The sequence below is a fragment of the Cynocephalus volans genome, chromosome 4, assembly GCF_027409185.1.
Source record: "Cynocephalus volans isolate mCynVol1 chromosome 4, mCynVol1.pri, whole genome shotgun sequence".
Lineage (NCBI taxonomy): Eukaryota > Metazoa > Chordata > Mammalia > Dermoptera > Cynocephalidae > Cynocephalus > Cynocephalus volans.
Window position 1 is genome coordinate 67,015,349 of NC_084463.1, and position 27,919 is coordinate 67,043,267.

The 27,919-nt window shown below is 34.5% G+C and overlaps 1 protein-coding gene across 1 annotated transcript in view; it reads right to left on the reverse strand.

The window, feature by feature from the left end:
- Nucleotides 1-756: 756 nt before the first annotated feature.
- LOC134375686 (alkylated DNA repair protein alkB homolog 8) overlaps nt 757-27,919 on the reverse strand; it is a 53,115-nt gene continuing 25,952 nt past the window's right edge. The window contains exons 8-11 of the mRNA XM_063094346.1: nt 25,084-25,235; nt 15,691-15,947; nt 7,266-7,415; nt 757-1,592 (exon numbers count right to left, since the gene is read on the reverse strand). Coding sequence (XP_062950416.1) covers nt 1,035-1,592; nt 7,266-7,415; nt 15,691-15,947; nt 25,084-25,235 — 1,117 coding nt within the window. The 3' untranslated portion in view covers nt 757-1,034. The remainder of the gene's footprint in view (nt 1,593-7,265; nt 7,416-15,690; nt 15,948-25,083; nt 25,236-27,919) is intronic.

Consider the following 27,919-nt stretch of genomic DNA (forward strand, 5'->3'; position numbering starts at 1 on the left):
CTAACAGACTATGAATATACTATAATACTGGAAATACTAGAAACTAGAAATACTCAATAATGACACCACAGCTTTGGCTATTATGGCATAATTAGGTCTGATTGACAGCATTTTAACTTTTGCTACTTAAAAAAAAAGGGTCAATGGAGCATATTTGGGTTGTCTATAGCACCTAGATCAATGAATTAGGAATATCAATTAACTATTGGTAATAAATTACAGTCAGGATTAGTAGTTATTTCAGCCACTTACAAATGATCTTTTGCTCCCAGGTGAGACCACTCCTCCTGTTTTATTTTTATCATGGCATTTATTACTGTCTGGCACATAGTATCTATTTATTTATTTGCTTATTGTCTGTCTCCCCTTCTAGAATGGAAGCTCCATGAGGCTTTTTCTTTCTTGCTCAAAGCTTCATTTCCAATACTTAAAGTAGTAACTGATACATGGTAGGGGTTCAACAAGTATTTGTTGAATGAAACTCCTACTGACTTATGGGTATTATCTGATTGGCTAAAGTTTTACTGAGCATCTGCCTACTATGTGTCAAGTCCTGTGCTAGTAAGGTGTGGTGATAAAGTGATTATCGCCTATGATTTTACAGAACTAAGAGTCTAAGATAAAACTTCAAACAATTTCCTATTGGCCAGGAATGTTTTCTTTATTAAAATGCTCTATAATTACTTCACGAAGATCCTACATGATTTAGTCCATTTATTAACATTTTATAACAAAAGGTTATCTTCAAAATGCAGTACTCTTACCCAAGGATTCCAAACACTTCAGAAACTATTTCAATCACTTTTAAAAACCATCCCCAAGAGATGTAAGAGCAGCCTACATTTATGAGGTCAGCCAAGAGGATCAGACTGAATATTTCCTAACTAATCTCTACTTCCAAATTTCTCTCAGGAGCTCTCCTTTGGTACTTTTCCAGAAGTTTCCTCTTTAATTAAAAGGACAATTAATTTAGTCTTCTTTAAAAAAAAAACCTGAGCATTTCTTCTCTATATACGACATGTTCACATAAATAATCAGACCTTTTGAAGAATCACACACCAGTTACCCTGATCATAGTAGCTTTGTAGAATGCTGACATTACTCAAAGCCTGGCAGGCAGCTTCCAATTCTCCCTCACAGAACACATGGTAGAAACGATGAAACACAGGGCTTGAGTCATGGCATCCTGCTGGGCCAAATGGCTCAACAGGTTTGTCTTTACAAGGATTTCCTTTAAGGTGCCAGGGAACCAGTACATCTTGAGAGTGAAAAGAAGTCCTGTTAATGTGAACAGGCAGCTGAGAATTAGCAGCCTTCCTTGAATTACATCCTGTCTCCTGAAAGTCAATAATGGAGGGGACAGAAGAGGCTGAGTCTTGATTGCCTGGGTCAGGCATGTGCTCCACAAGCAACCCCTGCATTGATGTGTCACTGATGATCTCCTCTTTCTTTCCTTGGCTAATTCTGTTTCCTCTAAGATACTTGGACTTCTGCTTCTTATATTCTTGTTCCATTGCCCAGACATAAATGAGTGCCTTCCCACCAGGTCTCAGGAGTCGAACAAGTTCTTGGAGAGCTGCCACTCTACGCTCCTAATAAAAAAGAAAAACATACACACACACACTGCCATTTATCAACCCAGAGGAGATAGCAAGAGAATATGGGAAAATATAACTGACTGTAGGACTGTTTTCCACTAGAATGAACCATAAGAAACCTAACAAAATGTCTTATATAAAACAAAAAAGAAAAAAAGGGGGGAAGAATAATTTTGTTCTGTGATTAAGAAAAAAAGTTTTGAGAAAGTAGGGGAAAGGAAAATTTTATTTGTTAATCTTCCATGTGTCTTTTTCCTTAACTGAATGAGTGGGATGCATGGAACAACTGGTGACCTCTGAGCAGTAATATTCACTTTTAGAGGTAAACCATTACATTTATAAACTGCTTGCTATGCAAAGGAATTGTGCACACTATATTATGGAGACGTCTATTTATAGCCTTGATGAAGTAGTTTGTATTAGTTATCCCACTGAAAACAACCACAAAAAGCTGAATGAAAACATAAAACAACTGCTTAAAGACACTGGAGAGCAACATTGCAAGCTGGACTTGAAAGGCTATAATACCTGAAAGAAGGGAATTAAACCAAGGTGAGCTCTACATTTACCCAGCTTTTCTCTGAGATTATTTGCTAATTCACATTGTGGGGGAATAGAATATGAGCAGAAAGCAGAAGGTATTTGCCAATTCCTAAGCTGCACGTGCACAGGGTGAACTTCTAAAACCCTCAGCAGAATAGCAGCTGGGAAGTCAAAAAGCTAAACAGAGATTTTAGTAGCCAAAAATGCTGGAGAGTCAGACACTAGAGTTTATAGCCCACCAAGGTGAAATGGCCTTGGCATACACTCTATGCTTTCACTTGACACACAGAAGGGCTGCACCTCAGAAGTAGAGAGAAAACTAAAATAGACATAAATCAGCCCTACTAAAGCATAAAACTAGTTCTCTACAGAATTAAAGTGATCTGCTTATACTATATCTGCTTGTCCTAAGAAAATTTAACCCTCTTAGGAGGAAGATAAAAGTATCCAAACCTTTTGATACCAATGTCCAGTATCCAATCCAAAATTATAAGGCATGCTAAAAACAATCATGACCATTGACCAAAAATCAGAGGAAAAAGAAAGACCATAGAAATAAACCCCCAAAGACTTTAAAATAACTATGGTTAATATGACCTAGCAATCCCACTATTGGGTATATATCCAAAGGAATGGAAATCATCATGTTGAAGGGATACCTGCACTCCCATGTTTACTGCAGCTCTACAACAGCCAAGAGTTGGGACCAACCTAAATGTCCATCAATGGATGACTAGATAAAGAAAATGCAGTACATATAGACAATGGAATACTACTCAGCCAATAGAAAATAATGAAATTCTGCCATTTGCAGCAACATGGATGAGCTTGGAGAAAATTATGCTAAGTGAAGTAAGCCAGGCACAGAAAGAAAAACACCACATGTCCTCACCCACATGTGGAAGCTAATAAAGTTGATTTCATAGAAGTAGAGTAGAATAGTGGTTGTTAGAAACCGGTAAGGAGAGTGGGGATGAGGGATGGGGAGAGGGTGGTCAATGGATATAAAATTGTAGAGAGATAGGAAGAATAAGATCTAGTGTTCTATAGCAATACAGAGAGGCTACAGCCAACAACAAATTACTGTATAACCTCAAGTAGCTAGTTGAGAGGATGCTGAAAGTTCCCCACACAAAGATGTGGCAAATGTTTCAGGTGATAGATATGCTGAACACCTTGATATGATCATTGCACACAGTGAAAATGTACCCAAATATCACATTGTACTCCATAAATATATACAATTATCATAGGTCAATTAAGAAAAAATAAATTTAAAAAAAATCACAGACAGAAGTAGATAAGAGGTTACTAGAAATGGTAGGGAAGTAATAATGAGAGTTATTGCTTAATGGGTACAGGGTTTGTGTTTAGGATAATGAAAAAGTTTTGGAAATAGATATAGGCAGTGGTTACATAGCATTGTGAATGTAATTAATTCCACAAAATTGTATATTTTAAAATGCTTAAAATAGAAATTCTTATGTTATATAGTTTTACCACAATAAAAAAAGAATTAATTAATTAACTATAATTAATATGTTCAAAAAACTAGAAGAAAAGATCAAGATTTCAGTGAAGACATATTAAGTCAGACAAATTCTACAACACAAAAAGCAATGGATGAATTTAATAGCAAATCAGACACATCTGCACAGAGAATTATTGAACTAGAATTTGGACCAGTAAAAATTACCCAGATTGAAGCACAGAGATAAAAAAGAATGGAAAATTCAGAAAACAGTGTCAATCTAGAATTCAATACCTAGTGAAAATATCTTTTTTAAAATGAAGGCAAAATAAGAAGATTTCAGATATACAAAAGCTGAGAGAATTTGTCACCAGTATACCTACACTACAGAAAATAGCAAAGAGAATTCTTCAAGCAAAGGAAAACTAGCCTCTTTGAAACCTTAAAAAGGCAGGAAAAAGGAAGAACATCAGAAAGGGTAAATAATGTAAAAAAATCTAAATGAATATTGAGGCTTAAAGTAATAAACAATAGTATATAACAATACATAACAATAATAATAATATATAGCAATAATACAATAAAAGGCAGGAGGGACTAAATGTTGTTAATGATAGTCTTGCATTGTTCAGGAAAGGGTAAACATACTAATTTAAGGTAGACTGCAATGTCAAGGATACATACTGTAATGTCAAGGTTAACCATTAAAAAACATGAAAGACTAATCAGCAAGATAACAGAGCAGGAAAAAGTATAATAATAAACTACATTAAGACTATTAGGCCAGCAATCAAAAAGAACTATGATTTAAAATTTTTATACAAACACATACATAGAATATTTGATAAAAAGAAATTTATCTTTCCAGTTCCACAGCTCTCTTAGCCTCAGATAATGCCTTCTTTAGTTGTCAAAGTAACACACTGTATGTATGCCATGTATGCCTAAGTAATCCACTCAAAATAGACAAAAAGCCCAAGAAATATTCTTGGATTATGTGTTAAAATAGGAGAAAGCATCTTCAGGATGAGTAATTTATAGAGAAGTGAATTAATGGGAAGAAATTTGTGAGGATTTTTCCAAGTTGGGTCTAAGGAATTGGAGACTATTGGGAAATTATGCCAAAAATGTAAGATGAGACTAGTTGTATTAGTCAGTTTCTGATGCTTATAAAAGAAATACCCGAAACTGGGTAATCTGTAAAGAAACAATATGTATAGCTTAAGTTTTGGAGGCTGGCAAGTCCACACACAGTCCAGGGAACACATCTGGTGAAGGCCCTGGTGGTGGTGACAGTGACACAGGGGTCTCACATGGCAGAACAGTGGAGCAGAGACAGAGACAGCTCCTCATACACTCTCCTTTTAAAGTCCTCAGAATGCAGCCCATGACCACCAGTAAACCATCAACTTATTAATCCATCTACTAGGGCAGGGTCCTCACAATCTAATCAGCTCTTCAAGGCCCCACCTTTCAACTACCATAATAGGATTTCCCACGCTTTTACCACTGTCACAGTGAGGATTGAGTTTTGGGGGGACACAATTCAATCCATATACCAGTTTTAAAAAGGGTTAAAAATAATTATTAAAATAATAATAACTAACATTTACTAAGCTCTTACTATGTGCAAAACACTATGATAAGCACTTTGTATAGATTGTGTCATTTATGCTGACAACAACTCCATGACACAGGCTATTGTCACTGTCATTTTACAGATAAGGAAGCTAAATATTCAGAGATCACTAAAAATATTTGCTCAAGGTCACAAAGAGTAAAAAGTATAAGTATACAGTAGAGGCAGCGGTATTAGGGAAGAATAGTCTGGCACCAGACTGTAAAATAGATTAAAAAAGAGATATCCTGGGATCAAACAGGTTGGAGAGAACATTGTAGGAACAAAGGAATGAAGTACAGGGCAGCAGAACTCTTTCACTAGCACTTTAATTCCCTTATAATTAAAGTATTGTATTGTCTCCAAATACTTGGACTATTAAATAGCCCTATTAAAACTGCCTTTCCATATTCAATCTTGCCTTCTACCCTAAATCATCTTCTACAGTGCCATAAGAACAACCTCTATAAAGCATATATCTGATCAAGGGACTCCCAATGTAAGACTTTAATGGCTCTCAAAGTCCAAATCATTACTATAGCATTCAACTAACAACATATAAATCTAAACCAACAAGTACATAAACGCTGCCTCCTCAACTAGACTATGAGCTCTATGAAAGCAGGGACTGAGTCGGCTCCATCTTGTATCCCCAGCTATTTGATTAATTCCAGCATGTAAACTGATTTTTCAATGAATTTTTTTATTGTGGTAAAATATACATAATGTAAAATTTACCATTTTAGGGGGGAAGAGGAACAGGTAATAGGTCATGAAAATCAACTACAATGTATATTAAGAAGTTAAAAGAAAAAATAAAATAAAATAGAGGAAGAAACACACACACACACACACACACACACAGAAAATTTACCATTTTAACCAAAATGGTAAATTTTATATTACATATATTTTACACACACGCATATTACTGTTTTATATAACTTGAAGGTAAAGACAGTCCACGGCCACTGAGTTGTGGATGAAAGGGGCAATGTGTGCAACACATTTCTTCCAAATAAAGGGGATTTTTAAATTTACTGGTATAGCTGCTGCTTGTGAGCTTTTCTCTGTTTGCAATAGTGCTTCTTAATAAACTGATGTCTGGTGGCTTTTGCTATAAAGAGCCCCCTTACACTGTTTACTGCAGCCCAGCAGAAAATCTCGGTTACTATTAAAAATAAAGAACTAGTGATTGAGGAGACAAATGACAAAGAGGGTTTTCTAAATTGTTTTGATAGCTGGCCAGTTGGCTTAGCTGGTTAGAGCATGGTGTTACAACACCAAGGACAGAGGGTTCAGATCCGTGTACCAACCAGCCACCAATCAATTGTTTTGAACTCAGTTATGGTCATAAGGGCTACTGAAACTGCCAGTGACCCATAGGGTGAGCTACAAAGTTATTTCTTAGATCAGGGAAGACACTGTTGACACTCAGGAAAAATAAGTGTTGGGGTTTTTTTCTATAAAGAAAATACAAAATTTTAAATTCACTTATTTTTAAGTTAAGAACATATGTGACCAATTAAAAGCATTAACATACTATTACCAGCTAAATAAGACAGAGTCTTGAAAAAAGAATAGGAAAAGAGGAAAAACAGAATGGGTAGGAAGTAAGACTCACATGTCAGAGATGAGAGTGTGGGTTGAGAAAGATGGAAACAGAAATAGAGAAGAGACTCAGAAACTGAGGAGAGAGAATACTCAAGAGGCCTAGAGCTGATAAGCTCAAAGTCTCTTCCAGCAAACATTCTGTGATTCTGTGGGTTTGAAGGAAGGCATTTAGGAGTGACTGAGGCTTGGGGTAGAAAAAAAGCAAAAATATGCAATAGTAAACGCAGAGAGTCCCACCAGGCCTCTGCTTAGGTAAACATGACTCCCCTGTAGCCCAGCTTCATTCTGAATACTCTCTTAACAAAGAGGGCAAATTGTGTGACAAGAGAAGAGAAAGGAAAGAAATTGGTCCAAAATCAGTAAAATCCATGAACTTTTCCTGCCACTTTAGTTACAAGTTCTTGGAGAAAGCAATACTTACCGCTGTTGCAAAATGGTGAATAACAGCAACGGAGATGCAAGCATCACAAGATCCACTGCGGACTGGTACCGTTAATGCATCACAGACAAAGGCCTGAAATTGCCTCTCTCTACAAATGTCCACAAGGTTTTGGCTACGATCACAACCAATCTATAATAAAGAAAGGATTTCATGACAGTTTGTTTAAATGTCAGGAGAAATTAAGTGCTACAGGTTTATTCCATACCTTAAAGTCATTATATAGACCTCATGTTCACTGTGAAATGGTCTGAGACTGTGACATTATCAGTTCTTACAGCCAGTACAAAGTGGGAACATATAATTGTTCAGAGGAGCATTTATTACCTTAACAGATATCAAACGGAACTTAAATTAGTGAATGTAAACAAAATGACTAGAATAAAAATGACAGCAATGGAAATGAGAGCTCCGAATTTGCACCTAATTGATCACCACTAAGAATCTGAATCTTTCTGTAATATCACACATTTAAAACTGGATATTTTGCCATAAACACAGATATTCAGTCTTTTGGGGGGAGCTAAAAAGAAGATGATCTAAGGTATTTCTCATTACCATATATATACTATATTGTGATGGCCCAGATAGCAGGAGGACGGATGATTTTTTTCCTACTTCTTTACATTTTTCAACATCTATTACTTTTACAGTCAGAAAATAAAATCCCAAAACAATGAAAAAACAAAATGTGGTTTTTTTCATTTTTTAAGCTATTGAGTGTTTTTCTGCTAAACACCAGATCTTATCAAGAATAACATGCTAAATTCAAAATTTGTAAAATGCTGTGTAATTAAACCTTTTAGAATAACCAAACAATCCTCCAGGAATGACGGCACTGAAGCAGCCAGCAACATGCTTTCATCTCCCCAAGCAGGTGAGGCCTAATGTATCTTATGCATGTCTGTTGTTCTGTAGAAAGTATTTTGGGGCTGGGACTTCCATCTTCTTTCTAGTTTTATTGTTGTTGTACAGTTTTGCTGTTTAATTCTCAGGATATCATGTATGTGTGTACACACACACACACCCACACACACATCTCGCAATGCACACATGTAAATTGGGGAAGGATTGGTAGGGGGTTAAAAAATATTAAATCACTAATTAATAATTATCCCCAGATAATTTCTTCTTACCCCAATCTCCATAACAGGGAAAAGAATTATACAAGCAGATTTAGTCAAACAGAAGTGGCTACCTCAAGCTTATATTTACTCATTTAATTTTTTTAATATAATGGGCATTGGATCCTTAGGATTACCTCAGCCCTTCTGAGAATAAAGCACATGAATCCTCATATCAAAACAATTCTTACTGAGTTAAATCATATTGCCATGCTAGTCACATTGAATGAATTTGCTCAATTTCTAATTGGTATTAAACAGTTTCTACATTCTATCGCAAAGCTGCTTTAATTTCTAAAGTGGAATAAAAGGTACCAAACTACAGGTAAAGTATAGCAATTTCTCTCTGATATATTTTAATATGGAAACACTAAGGGCCTATTAATAACAACAGCAGCACGATTCCCAATCAATTGTTCCCTTTACCTGTGTGAGATACATGCCTGCCTTTTATTTATTTTCATCCGTATTCTATGTCACTCAGCCAACAGTCACAATATTAAGATGATAATACCACTCAAAATAACATGCACATTATATTTTAGTGCCTGCCACCTTTTTGTTACATTTAAATTCAGTTCACAGAATGAGGAGTTTCAAATATGACCAATTACAATAGATAGCTTGCTTAAAGTCAGCAGGAAGAAATCCAATCTGCCTATAAAACAAATCCTCAGAGACAGGGCTCGATAGTTATTCAGAGGAAAGTCATCTGAGAACCACAGATAAAACAGAACAAGGAGAAAAACAGACAAACAAAACAAAAGAAAATTTCCCTCTCCTTCTTGCCAGGCCTTTAAGTCTATTTTATTCCTTTTCACCAACAAGAGAGAGCATGGGCAATTTTAGCAATAAAGCACTAATGTAGATTCCCCGTTGACCAATGTCTGGACTCATGCCTGGCTCAATACTTTCATCTTTCACTTATTTTGCCTGAGTTCTCTACACACTATAGTCAATTTGTCACTATTTTTTTAGTCTTCCCTCTCTATTTTTAAATTCCTTTAAGTTTTTATACCAAGAGTAATACCGGAAATTTTTTAATTCTCCCTAATAATGTTGCATAATGTCAACATTTATGAAAATGATTCATAAATACCCACATATAATCAAGGACTCATGTAAAGCTACATATTTCTGTGTGTTGGATAGAGATTGATGACATAAAAACACATTATGTTTAAAATGTATACTTTTACTCCTATATAATTTTTAAAATCCTCAACAAAACATTAAATATGCAATTCTGGAAGTACAAGTAAACATGAAAAACTATTCAAGCGAGTAATCAAAGGTGTAAACTAAAACAAGGTTCCATTTTTCTCCTATTGAACTATCAAACATATTTTAAAACCGAAATACACCATGGTGATGGCAGTCTGATAAAACTGCCTCTTATATAATGGTTGGTGACAGTACTAATTGACTCAATTATTTAAAAGACCAATTAGGCAAACCATTTTTAAGGAGGATAAAAATGTTCAAAACTTCCAACTCAAAAAAAAAAAAAAAACTACCAACTCAATAATTATTCCTCTAAAAATTTATCCTAAGAAAATAATCCAAAATTCAGAAATAGCTAACCAGGCTAATAATAACTGCCTTTTCCTGAATATTGACTATGTATTTGTGTTTCAATGAATTTAATCCTCATAACATACTTGGAGTTAGGTATGATTATACCATATTACAAATGAGGAAATTTCATATCAAAGAAAATAAGTAATTTTCCCCAAGTTAAATAGTAGTGAATTGGTGGAAAGGGGATTTAAAACCTGGTCTTTCTCACTCCAAAAATCCATGTTCTTCCTTCTTGTCCCACTATCTCTCACTGTCCATTACAGTGTTATTTATAATAGACCCAAACTGAACACAACCAAACATCCAGTAACATCTACCTAACAGAATACTATAAAGTCCAAGTTTCTTCAATAAATGGTGCTGGGAAAACTAGATATCTACCTGCAGAAGAATGAAATTACACCCTTATCTCACACCATATTTTTGTGTGTGTGTCTTTTTTGTGACCGGCACTCAGCCAGGGAGTGCACCGGCCATTCCTATATAGGATCCGAACCCGCAGCGGAGCATTGCTGCACTCCCAGCACTGCACTCTCCTGAGTGCGCCACGGGCTCGGCCCTCACACCATATTTTAAAAAATCAACTGAAAATGGATTAAAGACTTTAAGTGTAAGACCTGAAACTATGAAACTATACCAGAAGAAAACACAGAGGAAAAGCTCCATGACTGGTCCAGGCAATGATTTTTTAGGTATGTTTCCAAAAGCACAGGCAACAAAAGCAAAAATAGACAAAAGGAATTACATCAAACTAAAAAGCTTCTGCACAGCAAAGGAAACAATCGACAGAGCAAAGAGACAACCTAGAGAATGGGGTAAAATATTTGCAAACTATACATCTGATAAGGGGTTAATATCCAAAATATATAAGGACTCCTACAACTCAATAGCAAGAAAACAAATCACCTAATTAAAAAATGGGGAAAAGATCTGAATAGATACTTCTCAAAAGAAGACATACAAATTGTCAACAGGCACATCAAAAAATGCTCAACATCACTGTATTAGTCCATTTCTGTTGCTTACAACAAAATACCCGAAACTGGGTGATTTTTAAGAAAACAAATTTATTGCTTACAGTTTCTGAGGCTGGGAAGTCCAAACTCCAGGAACACATCCAGAGAGAGCCTTGATGGTGGCGACAGTGATGACAGAGTATCACACTGTGAAAATGGTGGAGCAGAGAAAGAGAACTAACCTCCTCATTCACTCTCTTTTTAAAGCCCTCCAAATCATGCCATGACCATCATTTTTAATCCATTCACTATGGCATGGTCCTACAACCTAATCACCTCTTGAAGGCCCCACTTTTGAATTAACATAATAGAATTTCCCATCTTCTTAACACTGTCACAGTGGAAGTCAAGATTTGGGGGGACACTCAATCCAAGGCAATCACTAAACATCAGGGAAATGCATATTAAAATCACAATGAAGTATCACCACACACCTGTTAGAATGGCTATTATCAAAAAGACAAAAGATGGCAAGGATGTGGAGAAATGGAAACCACTGCACACTGTGGGAGGGAATGTAAACTAGTACAGCCACTATGGAGGTTCCTCAAAATATTAAAAAATAAAACTACGATATGATCCAGCCAAGGAAATGAAACCAGTATGTCAAAGAGATATCTGCACTCCCATGTTTAAGGCAACATTTTTCACAATAGTCAAGATATGGAATCAACCCAAGTTGATGAATGGATAAAGAAAATGTGGTATATAAACAAATAGAATATTATTCAGTCATAAAAAAGAGGGAAATCCTGCCATTTGTGACAAGATGAATAAACCTGGAAAACAATATGGTAAGTAAGCCAGGCACGGAAAGACAAATACTGCATGCTCTCACTCAGACATGGAATCTAAAAAAGTTGAACTCACAGAAGGAGACAGTAGAATGGTGGTTACCAGAGGCTGGTGCAGTTGGGAGTCTGGGCGTTGGGAAGATTATGGTCAAAGGATACAAATTTCAGTTAGATAGGGAAAATAAGTTCAAGCGATCCATTTTACATCATAACCATAGTTAATAACAATATATTGTATTCTTAAAAATGCTAATAGAGTGGATATTAAGTGTTCTCAACACAAAAATGGTAACTATGTGAAATAATATATATGTTAATTTGCTAGATTTAGTCAATACATATTGTATACATACTTCAAAACATCATATTGTACATGATAAATACATACAATTTTACATCAATTTTCAAAAATTAAAATAAAATGGGAAAAAAAATTATAAAGTCCAGAAGCTTTATAAGACTACATATCAAAATGGAAATAAGTTACCAAATTGTATGTATACTCACTACTATATAAAACATTTATAGGAAAAACTCTGGAAGTATATTCATCACAATAAACTGGTTTAGTAGGGTGGTAGGATTACAGACAAATACCTTTCCTTTCATTTATTTTCTGAATAATAGTTATATTATTTGTATATTTTTAAAAAATACACAACATTTTAAAAACTATTAAGAAAATATGGAAATATAGGAAAATCAGACTGGCAATATACAGTTTAAAGTGCAGAGAAATAGGCAAAGGCAAAGTGCAGTGAAAAGAGCATATTAAACTCTAGATCTGAATTCTGGCTCCAGCAATAACTAGCTGAATAACCTAGGAAAGGCTACTTCATAACTCAGAGCCTCTGTTTCCTAATCTAAAAAACAAGAATAGAAATACTTACTTCTCGGGATTAATATGAGAATCAAATGAAATGAAGTATATTAATTTCATTAACCATAAAAGTGCTATACAAATGTTAGTTATTATTACATACAGAACAAAGAGTGGACAAAAACTCTCATACTGGATTCTAGATATGAAGAGAAATCTACACCCTAAAGTTATCTTACCCCGAGTCAAGGCCCTGAGGTTGTCACATTCCTTCAAGGCTGCAGAACACAGTACCATATATATTCTAGTTTTTATGTAAGATACTGAAGGGGAAATTCACAGGTTTGTTCCTCGTCACTCAACAAACCATTAATAAGCTTCTACTACATGCAGTGGGTGTGCTCTCTGTTACCACAGCTAGCCTTTAAGGTCTCTTAGCAGACTGCCTCATCTCTGACTCCAGTACAAACTCTGGAATCAGAGATGAGGTTCTAATACTTGTCCTGACACTATGTGAACTTGGGCATGTCATAACCTGACATGAACCAGAAAACTGGCCTCAGTTTTCCCATTTGTAATATGGAGATAACAATATCAATCTCATAAATTATGTATGTAAGAAAATCCAGTACAGAACTTGGCACACAGCAGGTACTTGACACTGTTAGTTTCCTTTCTGTTCTTCTTTCCCTTACTGAGGTAGTCAATACAGTTAAAAAACAAAACAAAGAAAAACAGAGATGTACAGAATAGGCCTATATAAATATATCCTCGATTTTAATAAATAGATTGCTGGCATTATTGAGTGTTATATTTACAATCCCAACTATTTACAGCTACCAAGAAAGTCCATCGCATGTATTAAGTAATTATTTATCTAGCAAACAAATTTGAAGTGAATGTGCTCTAGGACCAATGCACAGAACAATCGCTTAGTAAATGAGCCAGGTCAGAGCTAGATGTGTACCTCTCACCTACTTTTGGTATTATTTTATAGGTAATGAATCTCTTGACGGTACAAAAACTTTGCTTATAAAATTTAACTCTGAAAATAATTCCACTGGCTAATGCTGATAGAAATGAAGAGTAACTGAAGAAGTCTAAAAAAAAATGTTTCTTAGCCAGAAAGCAGAAATTTTGAATTAAAGAGTAGACGAGCAAGCCCAGGCATGGTTCAGATCTATGATAAGAACAGATTCAGCACATATATTTCTCACAGAAATAAAAAGCAGTTCATAAAACTATTCCCATGAGAGTGCAAGCTATTACAAAAAAATGCATTTTGTTGAGGAAATTATATGTAATGCTGATATTAAAGATCTTTTAGACTTTTAGCATATTCTACAATTTGAATCTGCATATTGAATGTCTCAAGTCACATTCCTCATTTCATGAATGTCAAGAAATGGATGTATTTTCATGCTCAAAAGTGGCTGCTCAAAATACACTCAAATACCATTTCTTCATCCAGGTTGGAGCCTCAGCAGCTTTAAAAGACAGGCTTCCCTTTTATCATACATAATTGCATTTTCTGGCATAATGAAAGCTTAACTCCAACCAGACAAGTAGTTTTCATTCATTCACTGAACCAGCACTTCGTGAGCCTTCCCTGGAGGTCAGACAATCAGTAGGCTCCAGGGAACAGCAGACAGGAACGAAAATGTGCTGGCTGCCACAGATAAAATGAATGTGCTAATGAAGAGCAAGTACGTTTATGGTTTTCCAATCCTTACAAATATATTCCTTCTTGAATCAGCTTCAGATTTTTGGTTCAATTTCCTGTTTATCAAGAAATCATTCTTCTCAATTGCAACAGAGTATTATCATTATGACTATGTCAGTGTCGTTGGCTTCAACCTAGTTTCACTGTCACAAATGATAAACTGACTAGATAAAATCATGGATTATCAACAAGAAAGTGCAAAAGCAGAGCCTACTGAGAAACATTTTTGGATGGTTCCAGATTAAAACAACAGAAGATAGTATCTTATTGTAAACTGTGGTTAGAATAGTGATTTTAAGTGACGCACCAAAAACCTACTTCCTCCTCATAAACAACTCACTAGAACTAATTCTTTATAAACTGAAATTTAATTGTGAACATAACAATAGATGAATACCAATGTCTTATCTTGATGAAAAGCTATTCTTTTATCTGCCTCTTAATGCACAAACTCTACCTTTCCCCAACTGTAGTACTAACTTACTTTCTTCATGTAAGTGTATAATATCTACAATGGGGTAAAAATAAAGATTATAAGCAATCTGACACACAACAATAACCCAGGAATGTAGACTGCTCTTGTTCTCCTTATCGACTTCTAGTCTTTCCACCCCTAATCTTGAGAAAGGGAAGCTCCTTTCTTCACAGAGCAGTACTAATATGAGTACTTAGAACAATGCACTACAGTAGGGAGAACTTCCTATTTCCTAGCATAGCCGGAAAAAAGTGGTCCATATAAAACTGAAAACACTTTGGACAGAAATTGGTTCAAATCCTGGGTCTAGCATTGTAACCATGGTCAAGTTTTTAATCCATTTGAGCCTTAGCTTCCTCAACAGTAAGACACCAATAAACTTTTTTTCCTACTATGAGTAAAGAACACTGGATTTGGAGTCAGAAGGCATAGGTTCAAGTCCCAGTTATATCCCCTAATTATATGACATCAGGCAAGTAACATATCCTCTGTCAGCCCTAGTTTCTTCATTTACAAAAGATGAATGAAAATATCTGCTTTATCTATCTCATACTTAAGAGAATCAAGCAAAGAAAATAGCTTCTATAAAAATCCTTTCTAATCTGTAAAGAATTTTACAACTGCAAAATAGCTTTAATGATAAAATAATCTTATTAGAAAGCAAAATCTAAAGGGAGTAAGGAACTACAAATGATGAGATGTCTATAAATTTCTAGGGGAATAAGAAGGAATGGAAGTGTTCATTAATATTCAATCTGCTTGTTATAACTTTTCTGCAATGAGCTAAAAAAAACAGCATTAAATCGTGAAGATGAAAGGTAATGGAAATCACTGCAAATAAAGCAAAAAGAAAGTCGTAAGCAACATTACTTGCCATATATAAATCCTTATTGATGCCAAGATACTTTCCATTTCCACATCCAATATCAGCCACTACTGAACCGCTTGGCAAAGCCTTCAAAAACTCCACGATGTGTGGCCAAGGGGTATGTCTTGTGCTGCTGAAATGCCCAGCGATCTCTTCATAAACTCGATGGACATACTCTTGTTCCAGCTGTGAAGCTTCTTTATCACTCTCTGGAAATGAGGGGGGACTCTCTTTCCTCTGGCTGTCACAGACCAAAGGGTAACCTAAATGAAAATATATAGCAATGTAAACATTTCATTTTTATCCAAATGACTCATAAGGTATCAAGTTTTCCTAAAAAGAAAAAAAAATCAATGTGAATTTGATTGGCTGGGGGTAGCCAGGCTCTGATTTATCAGTTAAAAAAAAAAAAGCTCTTCCCTACACGTCCAACTTTCTAAAGTTCATGGAAAGAGTAGTATTATCTTTTAATTCTATTTTTCCACAAACTTTGTGAAATACCCTTACATGTATGAGGGGTCTAGTATAAAAGGGGGAAAATCCATTTACAAAAAACATGACTAAAATTCTGCATCTGCCTTATGATGAAGATGCCTTTTTCATTTTGGTATTAAGAGTCCTCTCATTCAGGAAAGCATCTTGATGAGTCTGGCCTAACTGGGAGAAATTTTGCTAAATTATCAGGATTTAGGGTTTTTCCCTTGGCAGGTAAGGCACATAGAAATTCTGGGTACCATAGGACTCTCAGAAGAAAAACAGGAAGCAAAGTGTCATTTAGTAATAATCACAAGCAAATGCAGTAAATAATACATACTATCTAAAGTCTTTTATAAGAGGGGAAGTCAAAAAGTTCATGGAAAATGGAATGAAAAGATAAAAATAAAAAATACCAACTTCATTTCTCAACATAAGCTCCATGAAGTTTTAAGACACTTTTGCAAATTATGACACCATCCATTTAGTCCATCCCTAAAGAACTGAGAGTTCTAGGAACTTAACTATGTCAATGTAATCTCTTTTATATTATTAACTGAAGAAAAATGGGTGCCCTTTAAAGATTTTTTAAGATTAAGAAACAAAAAGAAAGAACAAATCAGGACTGTAAGGTGGATGCCTAATGGTTTCCTTTTGCAACTCTCACCAAGTTACCCTTGTTTGATGAAAAGAATGAGCAGGAGCATTGTCATGGTGAAGGACTTTCTGGTGAAACTTTCCCAGGTGCTTTTCTGTTAAAGCTTTGGATAACTTTCTCAAAAGACTCTCATCATAAGCAGAGGTTATCATTCTTTGGTCCTACAGAAAACCAACAAGTAAAACGCCTTGAGCATCCGAAAAAACCTCTGCTCTTGACTGGTCCACTTTTGCTCTGACTGGACCACTTCTACGTCCTGGCATCCATGGCTTTGATTGTGCTTTGTCTTCAGGGTTGTACTGGTAAAGCCATGTTTCATCTCCTATTATAATTCTGTGAAGAAATGCTTCATAATCTTGATCCCACTTGGTTGCAAATATTCATTGAAAGCTTTGCTCTTGTCTGCAGCTAATCTGGGCACAGCAGTTTTAGCACCTATTGAGCAGAAATTTTGCTCAACTACAATTTTTCAGTCAGAATTGTGTAAGCTGAACCAGTTGAGATATCTAAGGTGCTGGCTATTGTTTCTGCTGTTAATCGTCAGTCCCTTCAATTAGGGTATGAATAAGATTAATTTTTTCCTTGCAAATTGATGTGGATGGTCTGCTCTTGTGGGCTTTATTTTCAACATCGTCTCATTCCTTCTCAAAACAAATTATCAATTTGTAAACCACTTATTTCTTTAGGGCATTGCCCCTGTAAACTTTTCATAAAGCATTAATGATTTCACCATTCTTCACCCAAGCTTCACCATAAATTTGATGTTTCTTCTTACTTCAATAAAATATGAATTTTAGAATTCATATTGCTCTGATAGGGGTTCTTTCCAAACTAATGTCTTATCCTTCTATATCCTGTTCAGGTATGTTATAATAAGTTAGTACAAGTTTATTTTGGTGTAAAAGAAATTTGAAATTTGTGCTTAGTGTTTTCATAATATTTATTTTCCATGAACTTTTCAAAGACTCCTCGTATATATTGTCTCAATTCTCACAGTAAAGTTATGAGATACATACTATTATATCCATTTTACAGATGAGGAAACTGAAACACAAACAAGTTAAATAAGATTTCTAAAGTGACAAAGACAGTAAATCATACAGCCAAGATTTGAACTCAGACAGTATATACTCCAGAACCCATATTCTCAATGACTATACTGTGTTGCCTGCTTCAATAGAATGAGCAAACCTCCAGAAGAACACCACCAAGTACAGGAGAAGACAGAGGAAATTTAAGATATAATGTCTCAAATTAATTCTGAAGTTATTCCCTGTCCTCTGTAATAATGCCTAAAATTAATTTAAAATCCTTGCCTTTTCTCTACTATACTATAATCTCTCTTTGTCTTCTGCCAAAGTCTGTGACACACAACATCTTCTTATGAGTATTGTCCTAGGGAATAAAGGAAGAATGGATAGGGATACCAGAGAAATCACATACAAGATTACAAAAATAATTACAGCAAAGAATTCGGTTAAAGCACTAATGGCTTCAGGAATGGACATAAAACAAACCCCTTTTCCCTAAAAATAACTAGAGTATGCCAAACCTTGAGAAAGCCTAAAATTGAAATGGGAGCATCTAGTCTCTATTAATGGGTGAAGGGAAACTCTAAGCATTTTAAATGGATATTTAAGAAAAGGGTAGTAAGGGCTCTAAAACATACAAGTGGAAACAGATGGGTTACATTATGTTAGTTAAATTAGAATTATGATTACACTAGAATATACATTACAATTACCCTAAAATTGTAAAACAGTAATGATTTTATTCTCTTGGAAATGATAAACATCTAAGTTGTCTAAAGGAAGGAGCAACCTTTGTCACTTAAAAGTCCACAAATTTTGACCAAAAGTATACAAAGAATGACCTTGAACTTTATAAACACTAATCATCAGAGAAATGCAAATTAAAACACAAGAAGGTAGCCGAGCCCGTGGCGCACTTGGTAGAGTGCTGCGCTGGCAGCGCGGCGACGCTCCCGCCGCGGGTTCGGATCCTATATAGGACTGACCGGTGCACTCACTGGCTGAGTGCCAGTGACGAAAAAACGACAAAAAAAACAAACAAACAAACAAACAAAAAAAAACACAAGAAGGTATCACCTCACATCTGTTAGAATGGCTATTATGAAAAAGACAATAGATAATAAGTGCTGGCAAGGATGTAAAGAAAAGGGAACCCTTGCACACTGTTGACAGAAATGTAAATTAGTATAGTCATTATGGAAAACAGTATGAAGTTTCCTCAAAAATGAAAAATAGAACTATTTTATAATCCAGTTATACCACTACTATATCCGAAGGAAATAAAATCAGTATTTCAAAGAGATACCTGCACTTGCATGTTCATTGCAGCATTACTCACAACAGCCAAGAGACGGAATCAACTTAAGTATCCATCAATGGATGAATGGATAAAGAAAATGTGGTATATTTACACAATGGAATACTATTCAGCCTTAAAAAGGAAAAACATCCTGTTAGTTGGAACAACATGGATAAACCCAGAAGACATTATGTTAAGTGAAATAAGCCAGGCACAAAAAGAGAAAAAATCCCACTTATGAGGTTATTTCCAGAAGGTCATGGACAAATTGAATTAAAAGATAATGTGAATTCTTCCATGAACTTTTTGAAGACCACTAGCATATGTGAATCTAAAAGTTGAACTCACAGAAGCACAAAGTAAAATAAACAGTGCTTACCAGGGGATATGGGCTGGGGGCAGGGGTGTTAGGGAAATGTTGTTCAAAGGATACAAATTTCAGTTAGATAAAAGGAATAAATTCAAGAGATCTATTTTACTCTATGGTGACTATAGTTAATAACAATGTAGAGTATTCTTGAAAATCATTGAGAATAGATTTTAAGTGTTCTCACCACAAAAAAATTACAAGTATGGGAAGTAATACACATGTTAATTAGCTTGATTTAGCCATTCTACAATGTATATGCATTTCAAAACATCACATTGTGCACAACAAATACAATTTTTATTTTTCAAGTAAGAAAATCTTTAAACAAATTATCCAATCAAGAGTTTCTTAGAATATCCCTTACATTTAATAAATGTCCATAACAAGGAAATACTTGCATAAGGAAACTTGCTTGTCTCTCCAACTAGATTGTAAGTTCCTTGAGAACAGAAGCCATGTTTTATTTTCTAGACCCTGTAAAGCTACTGACAGTGTTAGACATTCCTTAAATACTAAATATCTTTTAAATTAATTTTTTAAAATTGACATTTTAAGACCTCAAGGACACTTTTAGCAAAATAAACAAAAACTTGTTTTAAGCTTCACTAACATATATATATCAAATATAGAGATTTCAAGTTTTCTAACAGGATAACATAGATATAATAAGGGGTTTTAATTCAAAAGGTTTTTAAGATTATGACTAAACCAAAAGCTCTTGGTAGATACCACCATAAATGAAACCCTAGGATATAAAAAGGATCTCACTATCACTGTCATTGTAGAACATTATTTATAAAGTGAAAGAGGTTTCTGTTAATTGAGTCCAAGATAGCATGCTGTACTTGTATAGACAATCCAAAATAGCATCCAAGAAGACATAATAATTATAAATATATATGCACCCAACACTGGTGCACCCAGATATATAAAGCAAACACTACTATACCTAAAGAGAGAGATATACCCCAATATAATAATAGTTGGGGACCTGTACCCCACTCTCCCAGCACTGGACAGTTTATCTGGGCAACAAATCAACAGAGAAACACAGGATTTAAACTATACTCTAGACCAATTGGACTTGGTTGACATTTACAAAACATTTCACCTAACAAATAGTGAATATACATTCTTCTCATCAGCACACAGAACATTCTCCAAGATATACCACATATTAGGTCAAAAATCAAGCCTCACCAAATTATAAAAAATTGAAATCATTTCAAGAATCTTCTTAGACTGCAACAGATTAAAACTAGAAATTAACAACAACCAAAATTTTGGAAACCAAAAAATACGTGGAAATTAAAAAGCATGCTCCTGAATGACGTATGGGTCAAAGAAGTAATTAAACAGAAAATCAAAAAAATCTCTTGAAACTAATGATAATAATGACACATCATACCAAAACTTATGGAACACCATAAAAGCAGTACTAAGAGGAAAGTTTATTGCAATAAATGCTTACATCAAAAGAACAGAAAGATGTCAAATAAACTACCTAACATTACTCCTCAAAGAACTAGAAAAACAATAATCTAATCCCAAAGTTACTAGACAGAAAGATAATTAAAATTAGAGCAGAACTAAATGAAATAGAGGCCAAAGATATGATGGAAAAGATCAACAAAACAAAAAGTTGTTTTTTTGAGAAGATAAACAAAATAGACAAACCAAATGCCAGACTAAAAAAAGAAGAGAGAAGACCAAATAACAAAAATCAGAAATGAAAAAGGAGACACTACAACTGATACTACAGAAATACAAAGAAACATTAGAGACTACTATGAACAACTATATGCCAACAAATTTGAAAACCTGGAGGAAATGTATAAATTTCTGGACACACACAAACCACCAAGACAAACTGAGAAGAAATCGAAAGTCTGAACAGACTAATAACAGTAATCAGAAGTTTTCTGGGCCGAGCCCGTGGCACACTCGGGAGAGTGCGGTGCTGGGAGTGCGGCGACACTCCCGCCGTGGGTTCGGATCCTATATAGGAATGGCTGGTGCAATCACTGGCTGAATGCTGGTCACGAAAAAGACAAAAAAAAAAAAAAAAGAAGAAGTCTTCTAATAAAGAAAAGCCCAGGACCGAATGGCTTCACCACCGAAATCTACCAAACCTTTAAAGAAGAATTAATACCAATCCCTTTCAAACTATTCCAAAAAATTGAAATGGAGGCCATCCTCCCAAAATCATTCTATGAGGCTAGCATAACCCTGATACCAAAAACAGACAAAGATACAACAAAAAAAGAAAACTATAGGCCAATATCCTTGATGAACATAGACACAAAAGTCCTCAAGAAAATATTAGCAAACAGAATACAGCAGCACATCAAAACATTATACATAATGATCAAGTGGGACTCATCCCAGGGATGCAAATCAATAAATGTGATACACCAACCACATCAACAAAATCAGGAACAAAAACCATATGATCATCTCAATAGACACAGAAAAAGCATCTGACAAAATTCAACATCCCTTCATCATTAAGACTCTCAACAAATTAGGTATAGAAGGAAAGTATCTCAACACAATAAAAGTCATATTTGAGAAACTCACTGCCAATATCATCCTAAGCTTTTACTTTAAGAATAGGAACAAGACAAGAAGACAAGGATGCCTGCTCTTACCACTCCTATCTAAAACAGTATTAGAAGTACTTGCCAGAGCAAGCAGACAAGAGAAAGAAAGAAAGGGCATCCAAATAGGAAAAGACAAAGTCAAATTGTCCCTGTTTGCAGATGGCATGATCCTATATACAGAAAGCCTCAAAGACTCTACCAAAAACTCTTAAGAGCTGATAAATAAATTCAGTAATGTTGCGGTACACAAAATCAATATACAAAAATCGGTAGTGTTTTTATATTCTAACAACAAACTAGTAGAAAAAGAAATCAAGAAAGCAAGCCCATTTAAAATAGCCACCAAAAAAAAAAAAAAAAACACCTAGGAACAAATTTAATCGAGGAAGTGAAAGATCTCTACAATGAGAACTGCAAAGCACTGCTGAAAGAAATTAAAGAGGACACAAAAGATGGAAAGACATTCCTTCTTCATAGACTGGAAGAATCAACATAGAGATAATGTTCATACTACCCAAAGCCATCTACAGATTCAATGCAGTCCCCATCAAAGTACTGATGACTTTCTTCACAGAAATACAATAAATAATCCTAACAGTCACAGGGAACAATAAAAGACCCTGAATAGCCAAAGCAATCCTGATCAAAAATAAAAAAAACTGGAGGCATTACACTCCCTGACTTCAAATTATATTACAAAGATATAAACCAAAATAGAACAATACTGGCAAGAAACAGACACATGGACCAATGGGACAGAATAGAGAACCCAGAAATAAATCTACGTATTTACAGCCAACTGATTTTCAACAAGGGCACCAAGAACACACAATGGGGGAAGGACACCCTCTTCAATAAATGGTGCTAGGCAGAAAGAGAAATACCACATGTTCTCACTTGTTTGTGGGAGCTAAAAATAAATAAATAAATACACAAACAGGGGTGGGGTGGGGAAGAAGACACAACAATCACAATTCCTTGAACTTGTTAAGACAAGCGAATAGATATATGTTGATGGGCAGGATGGGGGAGAGGGAGAGGGAAGGAAGATTCGGTAAAAGGATGTGAAAATCAACTACATTGTATATTGATAAAATAAAAATTAAATAAGTAAATAAATAAATAAAATGGTGCTGGGAAAATTGGATATCTGTATATAGAAGAATGAAACTGGACCCATACCTCTCACCATATATCAAAATCAACTCAAAATGGATTAAATACTTAAATATATGACCTGAAACTTTAAAACTCCTGGAAGAAAACATAGAGAAAACACTCCAGGATGTAGGATTGGGCAAAGACTTTATGAATAAGACCCAAAAGCACAGATAACATAAGAAAAAATAAACAAATGGGAGTATATCAAAATAAAAAGCTTCTGCACAGCAAAAGAAACAACAGAGCAAAAAGACAACCTTCAGAATGGGAGAAAATGTTTGCAAACCATGCATCTGACAAGGGATTAATATCCAGAATATACAAGGAACTCAACACAACAGTAAAAAAACAAATAATCCAATTTAAAAATGGGCAAAGGAGCTGAATAGACATCTCCAAAGGAGGACATACAAAAGGCCAACAGGTATATGAAAAAATGCTCAATATCACTAATGATCAAGGAAATGCAAATCAAAACCACTCTGAGATATCATCTCACCCCAGTTAGATTGGCTATTATCAAAAAGACAGAGAATAACAAATGCCGACAAGGATGTGGAGAAAGGTGAATGCTTCTGCACTGCTGGTGGGACTGTAAATTAGTATAGCCATTATGGAGAACAGTATGGAGGTTTCTTAACAACTACTGATAGAACTACTATACAATCTAGCAATCCCACTACTAAATATATACCCAAAGGAATGGAAATTATCATGTTGAAAGGATAATCCCATGTTTATCACAGCTCTATTTGCACCAGCCAGGCTATGGAACCAACCTAAATGTCCATTGATGGATGACTGGATAAGGAAAATGTGGTATGTATACACAATGGAATACTACTCAGCCATAAAAAAGAACGAAATTCTGCCATTCACAGCAACATGGATGAGCTTAGAGAAAATTACGTTGTGAAACAATCCAGGCATAGCAAGAGAAATACTGTGTGTCCTCACTCATAAGTGGGAGCTGAAGAAACAAACAAATAAACAGAAAGAAAGAGAAAAAGAAAAAGAAAGAAAGAAACAACAATCAATAATACATTGAACTTTTAGAAGGAGAGAATAGAACTGTAGTTACTAGAAGTGGAAACGGGGAGGAGGGTGGGTAAAGAGAAATTGGTTAATGGACACAAAGGATGATTGTGCATTGTAATGATGAAAAAGCTAACAATCCTGATTTGCATCATATGCTGTACACAACTACTGATAGTCAACTATGTACCCCACAAATATGTATAATTATTTATGCTTCAATAAAAGAGAAAAAGTAAGACATAAAAAATAGCATCCTCTTGGCAAATCTTTGAGCAGTTCTTTTATTCCCTTCTAGGTTTCCAAAATGACTAAAATATAAGCTACTCTTTATCCCTTTAGAATTATCTCCTATAAAACAATTTGTCATCTCCAGTTCCCCATTGGGTTAATAAGAAGTAATTTAGAAACTTGACAAGATGTTTCTAACAAAACTTGTTTTCATATGTGACATTTTATTGTCCTACAATTGTAGCACTCTTAACTGTTACTTCAGTTAAATAAAACATTTATTTGTACCCAACAATGCTCAAGTACTAAGTCTGGGTAGAACAAAGATAAGTTGTCACCCCTGCCTTTGAAGAATATAAACTCTAATGACATTGGTTAAAAAAAAAAAAAGTATATGAAAGTATAATATAAGGCAGAATACGGGAAATGACAATAGAGAAGTTAAGAAAAAGCCCTCCTAGGGGCTAATGAGACTTTAAAGAATTTTCACACTAGATTTATTCCATTTTACAATAGAAATGAAATTATATACTTACTACAGTTACAAGGTGTTTGCCTCACTTTCCTAAATGTAAATGATGTTCGTATTCCCCTTTTGCTTAAAGTTAAGTCTCCGACATCACTGGTGATAATTCCACTTTTGTGACCCTCAGATGCTTGAACAGTATCAAATTTTCTGGGTGTGATTCTAAAAACAATAGTCAAAATAATCTACTTAACATTGTATTAATAAAACTATTTCTTAAAAATATTAAGAGAATAGAGTAAATCTAGAAGGATTTATTGCAAATATTTATTAGATTCTCTGAATTGTTAGACATTGTAGAAAAAGGTAAGAAACAGAAGTATTTAAGGAAGTTATCTTTAGGGTAATAAGATAGAAAAATATGTATAACATACAAAACCAAATATTTTGCATATACCAAGCAAAACCACAAGAAAAGTGATACAGCCATATTAATCAGACAAAGTAGACTTTAAGGCAAATAAGTATTTTTGTAAGTGGTATGAGGTAGATCAAGGTTCATTTTATTTCCACATGGATATCTAGTTGTTCCAGCACCATCTGCTGAAAAATTTCCTTTCCACATTTAATTACATAAGTGTCTGTGGCAAAAATCAACTGACCTCATACGTGTGGATCTATTTCTGGACCCTACTCTGTCCCACTGATCTATATGTCTATCTGTACTCCAATACTTTATTCTTTTATTACACAGCCGTGTAGTAAGTCTCAAAAACCAGGTAGAAAAAATCCCCTAACCTTGCTTTTCTGTTTCAAGATTGTTTTGACTATTTTATATCTTTCATCTTTCCTTATAAATTTTAGAATCGGCTTGTCAATTTCTACAAAAATATCTTTTAGCAGTTTGATTGGAATTATATTGAATCCATAAATCAATTTGGGGACAACTGATACCTTAACATTATTAAGTTTTCCATCCATGATCACGGCATCTGTATCTCTCCATTTATTGTCGTCTTTAATTTCACTCAGCAGTTTTTCCAAAATTTCAGTGTATATGTTCTGTGCATCTTTTTAAAATTTATTCCTAAGACTCAGATCTTCTGAGGCCAAGTTTTCCACTCGAGTTACTCTAGCAAGGCTATCTCCCTATGGAAGTGGGTTCATAGACATAGGGAATGTGTTAAGCCTGAAAGACCTCAGCAAAGTATATAAAAGTATAATTTTATACTTAAGTTGTTGATACCTCTTTATTAAGAGCCAGATAAGATTTTTTTCTACAGAGGATCTAGAAAAGAGAAAAGTCAACAATAGTACTAAGATGAGTTTGACCTGAAAATGAAAAAATACAATGTATTTCCATTCTCAATTTTCACTTTGTCATTGCTATACTGTTTCACTCTATCTCTTGTTAGAATCAGAATTCCCAAGCTGATTGCTTTTTAAACCACACCACAATTAACTAATTAATTACTAAAGAGTACTAGAAAGGAAGTATTTTACAGGTCTAGATGTTATTTTAAATATTATTATTTCATTTTCCAATAATTAATTTTTGAATATTGACCACGTATGTTACTAAATTCACTTATTAGTTCTAGCACTTGTTTTATAGATTCCCTGGGATTTTCTACATCCACAATAATGTCATCTACAAATAAAGAGTTTTACTATTTCTTTTCAATCAAATCTTTATGGCTTTTCTTTTTTTTTTTATTTAATTTATTATACTGGCTAAGATATCCAATATAACAATAACAGAAGTGGTGAGAGCAGATATACCTGCCTTGTTCAATATCTTAGGGAAAAAAGTATTCAATATTTCACCACTAAATACGATGCTAGCTGTGCATTTTTCATAGACCCCCTTTATCAGATTGAAGAAGTTCCCTTCTTGTCCTAGTTTGCTGAGTTTTTATCATGAATGGCTGCTGAATTTTGTCAATTACATTTTCTGTACCAATTGAGATGATTATGTTTTTTCTCCTTTATTCTTTTAATGAGATTAATTACATTGATTGATTTTGAAATGCTAAACCAACCTTGCAATACTGCGATAAACTCCACTCAGCCACGATATATTTTCTATTTTATATATTGCAGGACTAGACTTTCTAATATTTTGTGGAAGATTTTTTAATCTCTGTTATGAGAGATATTGGTCTATAATTTTCTTTTATTGTAATGTCTTTGACATGTTTTGGTATCAAGAGTAATGCCAGGCTCATAAAACAAGTTAGGAGTATGGCTTTTTTAAAAGACCTTGTGCTAATGGCAATTTTTCAGACATAAAAGCAAGCGATCATTGCCTGGATTTATATTATTGTTACTCTAATAACTGACAATGATTAAAACTATGGTGTTGAACAAAGTGAGATATTTTAGAAGAATGACTGTCTTGAAACTCTTGTTAGCAAACTAATTCCTATCTTAGAAACCAAGTAGTTCTCTATTATGGCTCTTCTAAGTCAATTACTTCATTTGCCTAAAGTTAAACCTCAGGCAAAGGTAAAGCAGATCTTAACTGCTCATGGCACTAATCTCAGATCTTTAGAAACAGGTAACCTATATGTTAAAATAATGATTTCTTTAAACATCTTTTTTCCCCCTGCACTCAAATTATAATTTAATTGGAAAAATATTCAGTGAAAAGATAAAAACATTTTTATAGATTTAAATAAGAGTTGGATATAATAGAAGAGACTTTTCAAGGTAGTAAGAGACAATACAGTTTTAGGAGTTAAAATAAGGGAAAAATTATTTCAAACTAATGTAACCAAGAAAAGCTTCATAAATTATAAAAGAAGTAAAAGGTGAGTTGTAATTTAAAAACAGAGTAAAAGGAAACTTACCACATTGAGGTTGGCAAAAGCATGAAGGTTAGAAGGTACAGTATAAGTTCAGAG